The sequence below is a fragment of the Cynara cardunculus genome (genome assembly GCF_001531365.2).
Source record: "Cynara cardunculus var. scolymus isolate 2C chromosome LG 5, CcrdV1, whole genome shotgun sequence".
NCBI lineage: Eukaryota > Viridiplantae > Streptophyta > Magnoliopsida > Asterales > Asteraceae > Cynara > Cynara cardunculus.
Genome location: NC_037532.1, coordinates 30,714,267 through 30,718,771, shown reverse-complemented (window position 1 = coordinate 30,718,771; position 4,505 = coordinate 30,714,267). Strand labels below are relative to the sequence as shown.

Genomic DNA, 4,505 nt, shown 5'->3' with positions numbered 1-4,505 from the left:
CTATTTAATAGTTGCTTTTTTCTGGTGTAAATTCTTTAATTTAATTTTTTTATTATAGTTTAATTTAGATTTAATAACAAAGTAATTTATTTTTGGTTGAATAATATAATTTTTTATAAAGATAATAATTAAACATTCTGTTAGAACTCAATAATTATCTTAATTATATTTTAGATTTATAATATTTAAAATAAATGTTTATCCTGTATTATATTATGTTTATCAACAATTAGTTACACGAATTTAAAAATGGAGCTTTAGTAAACCGTACTTATACAAAATTACTTGTAATCTTAAATTTTAAGTAATATGCATCAATAAACATTATTTCGTGCATAAAAAATAGTTTTTATCAAATACTTTATAAATATTATAAATATATGATTTAATCTAATTTTAAAATTAAAAAAATACATATAATGTCAACTTTTTATTTGTTTAGTTATTAATAATGATAAAATACAAAAATAAATTGCAAAACAGAGGACAAAAAGTGAAACATGTGCGTTGACGTTGTGAAACAGGAAGTCTCTCCTTGACCCGCACGTGACTTTCATCTCCTTCCCCCAATTATCCAATGAACAACACCACTACCAGCACTCACTACCATCGCCTCCTTTCCTTCCTTCAACCACCACCACCGCCGCCGCCGCCGCCGTCCTCCTCAGCCCATCAACACCGTCGTATACCCGACTCCCAATTGCAGCACTCATCCTTTCATGGCTGAACCAACAGAAGAACTCAGACCCAAACCTCCCTCATTCCGATCACCCCCTCTTTCTCAACCATCACCATCGCCACCGCCGCCGTCGCCGTCTCCACTGCCATCGACCGACGACCCATCTTCTAATTCCGATCGCTCCCGAATTCCCCAAACAAACCCTTCCAAAATCCCTATTCGTCCTCAGAAAATCCGAAAACTTTCCTCATTCGCATCTGTTGATTCTGCAACAACCCTCCCAGAAGAAATTAAACSTCAATCAACAATCGCTGAAGCCGACGCATCCAAAGCCATCATCCTTTCAACCACCACAACCACCGTCGTAACAAAAAACCGTCGTCGAAACCCTTCACAATCCGCCAAAGATTTGCCCAAAGTAATAAAACCCTTATCCGCCCCCGGCGAGATCGCCGTCGCTCTCCAACACCTCCGATCCCATGACCCACTCATCGCCAACTTAATCGATAACCATCCACCACCGACATTCGACACACACCAATCCCCCTTTTTAGCCCTATCTAAAAGCATTCTCTATCAACAACTCGCGTACAAAGCCGGCACATCGATCTACACCCGTTTCGTCGCCCTATGCGGCGGCGAAGATGCCGTCGTCCCTGAAACCGTCCTCTCTCTCACATCCCAACAGCTTAAACAAATCGGAGTTTCTGGGCGTAAGGCAAGTTACCTCTATGACCTAGCTAACAAGTATAAAAATGGCATCCTTTCAGATGAATCAATCGTTAAAATGGATGATAGATCTCTTTTCACTATGCTTTCAATGGTGAAAGGGATTGGATCATGGTCTGTTCATATGTTTATGATCTTTTCACTTCATAGACCAGATGTTTTACCCGTTAGTGATTTGGGGGTTAGAAAAGGAGTCCAGCTTCTGTATTCATTAGATGAATTGCCTAGACCTTCACACATGGAACAGTTGTGTGTGAAATGGAGGCCGTTTAGGTCGGTGGGGGCGTGGTATATGTGGCGGTTTGTGGAAGGGAAGGGTGCTCAGGCGGCCGGAGCCTCTGCGGTTGCTTTAGAGAGCAATAGTTTTCCGGGTCAGCAGCAAATGGGGCAGTCTGAACAGGCACAGCAGCAACATCAATTGCAGCTTCTTGAACCGATTACTAACATCGGGAATCTCGGGTAGTTTTGCTGTTGCTCTATCCTGTTTCTTGTTTTATATGCATATAACATTTTCTAATTTGGTGTTTAGATGTGTTGATGTTGCTTTAGTTAATACTTGTTATCGGATATAAACCAAACCAAACCAAACCAAATATATCTGGTATATCCCAGTTAAAAGTAGGGTCTAGGAGGATAGGATGTACACAGACCTTTTCTCTGCTCCAAAAGGTAGAGATGTTTCCATGAATTGTTATCTGACATAGAGCTAACAAGTATAGTAATTTATAGATCTTGTCTCATATTCTTGATTTTTGGTCCAGCTCTTTTGGTGGAACAAAAAATGCTTGTCCCACTCAATCATGTCTATCTGCATACTAAACGCACCCTTGTAGTTGGTATTAAGCACAAAATAGTAGACTGACCAAATAGCCTACAAATTAACTAAAATTGTGGTCGGAAGTTATTAAGAGCGCATTGCGAGGTCTTATAAGAGGATTAATGTTCCTTATCGACAACCTGTATGGGATTCCCCCACCCAAGTTCATGATATTCTTGTCGGCCTGAAAAAATACTGAAGCGTAATCTCTAAATCATCACCTCCATGAGATGTACTAGTTCAGCTCCCTACACATTGATAGATGATTATATTTCTTTCCGTCCTCTGCACCAGAGAACGTTCAAATAGGGTAAATTCAAGCGGCAGATAAAGGCTAGGCACCCCATAGGTCGGCAGTTCAAGTTTCTTAGAGCCACTGGGGATTTTTCTGGTTGTTATCTTCAGGGTTCCATGGGATTAGCAAGGTGTGCGAAGGCTGGTACAGAAAGAACCAATTACGTAGCAGTTAGCATCATCTTGAATCGTTTAGGTTTTTCCTTTGTTGTCAAAGGGGCAATTGAAGCTGCAAATTAGGTCTAATCTATCTTGTAACGAGATTTGATGACTCCCGAAGATTTGTTAGGGGAGTTTAACCTGCAATTTTCTACTTGCAAAATACCCTTTTTCTCATTTGTTAATATTTGTTTGAAAACTACCATGTACTCTTATTAGGGGTTGTTTGGTTGGTTTTTAATCAAGTCCTGTATGGATAAAGCTGTATGTATAGATTTGAAAGGTTTTTGTTTGGGAAAGGCTTTTTCATAGATGGATGGAGCGTGTTTTTTAATCGGGAAGAACAAGTCTGGAAAAACTTGACTTTGTGCATAAATCTCCACTCTAGGAGCTTACTGAATAAGCCTTTTTCTATATCATTAAGCCACTATCTAACAGTCATATATAGCTGAGCGAATAAGCCATAAGTCTCATTAAGCTCATTAAGCTGCTAACAAACAAGCCCTTAGCCAGGTTTTCAAAATTTTATCTTATCCGACTTTCTGTCCGTCACACTTTTCACTGTAGTCTTCATAGAAACAACTGCTCTACTCTTATGAACAGGATTAAGGATGCAATTTACATCATGTTTGCCATTGTACTAAATTTACTACTCATAAACAAAGATTGTAGGGCATCATGACTAAACAAAGTTCTAGTTAACCTGTAAAACATGTAATTTTCTTAGTGTTATTGATGGGGTAATTTCTTTTTGGATAAAGATGGTGACGAGAGTATTTTATCGTATTAGTAGAGCTCAATGATAATACTGTGTTTGAACGTGTTTATCAGTTGGTTATTACTTATTACTTAGTTTTATGGAGTTCAAAAAGCTTTAAGAAATTATACGTCACTTGTAAACTTGAAATCTAAGAGATTATACATTACAAAACAGTACTTACGGTGTGTAGTAGGTTTTAATTTGACATGTATAGTTTAGTAATTTACCAATCTTGTCAGACTTCCCCTATTTTCGTTCCATCTATTTTGTTGGTACAAAAAAAATGCATTTTTGTCCCACTCAATCCCGTTATATCCCAGTCTAATGTCGCACCAAACATGGGACGACATCAGCATACCAAACGCACCCTAAGGCCTCCTCGTTCCACCCCAGGTATCTTAAGTTTAATGTTTACGTTCTCCACAAAAATCAACGTCATCAATATCTCGATATGCTTAGTTTCTATATCTTCATAATGGATATGTTTAGTACGTTACATTCCATGGGTTCGACGATATATAACAATGCATTCGTTTTCAGGGCGTGCATTTGGGGGCAATGACACGAAGATCGAAGAGAACGGATTTCGGATTTGGTATTGTAAATTGAATGATTACATACGATAATAATTAACGAGATTGAGGGTTCTGAAGTGAAGTAGATAAACCCCATTTCTCTAACGTTTTAATTTGTTAGTTTTTAGTGTTTGTTTTTTGCTTTTGTTCTTGGGAGTGTACAAGATTTATATTATAGCATGAGTTGTTGATATGTGGTGATTCTGTATGATCTTGATATGTGTATATTTATTTGTAGTGATTGTAATAATGTAGCGATCGAGTCGAACCATCGAATCCCTTTACGTATGGTATCAGGTCGTTAGAAAGCCGACATGGGTTACGTTTTGTTTTATTTGTATTTCGATCGAAAGATACAGGTAGAATTATGAATGATCATACTAAAGATATTATGGGGCAGATGGATTTGGATTTGGATTTGAAATCTTTGTTGTATCTGGTCGGTAGGATTTGAAATGGATCTGAATTTTATTATTTATAAATAATTTGTTA

General features: G+C 37.8%; 1 protein-coding gene across 1 annotated transcript; it reads left to right on the top strand.

Moving 5' to 3' along the window:
* The first annotated feature begins 590 nt into the window (after positions 1-590).
* LOC112513359 (probable DNA-3-methyladenine glycosylase 2) lies at positions 591-4,214 on the top strand. Its single transcript, XM_025119596.1, has 2 exons — positions 591-1,867; positions 3,979-4,214. The coding sequence occupies exons 1-2, from the start codon at positions 720-722 to the stop codon at positions 3,998-4,000; spliced, it is 1,170 nt and encodes a 389-aa protein (XP_024975364.1). The 5' UTR covers positions 591-719; the 3' UTR covers positions 4,001-4,214.
* The last annotated feature ends 291 nt before the right edge of the window (positions 4,215-4,505 follow it).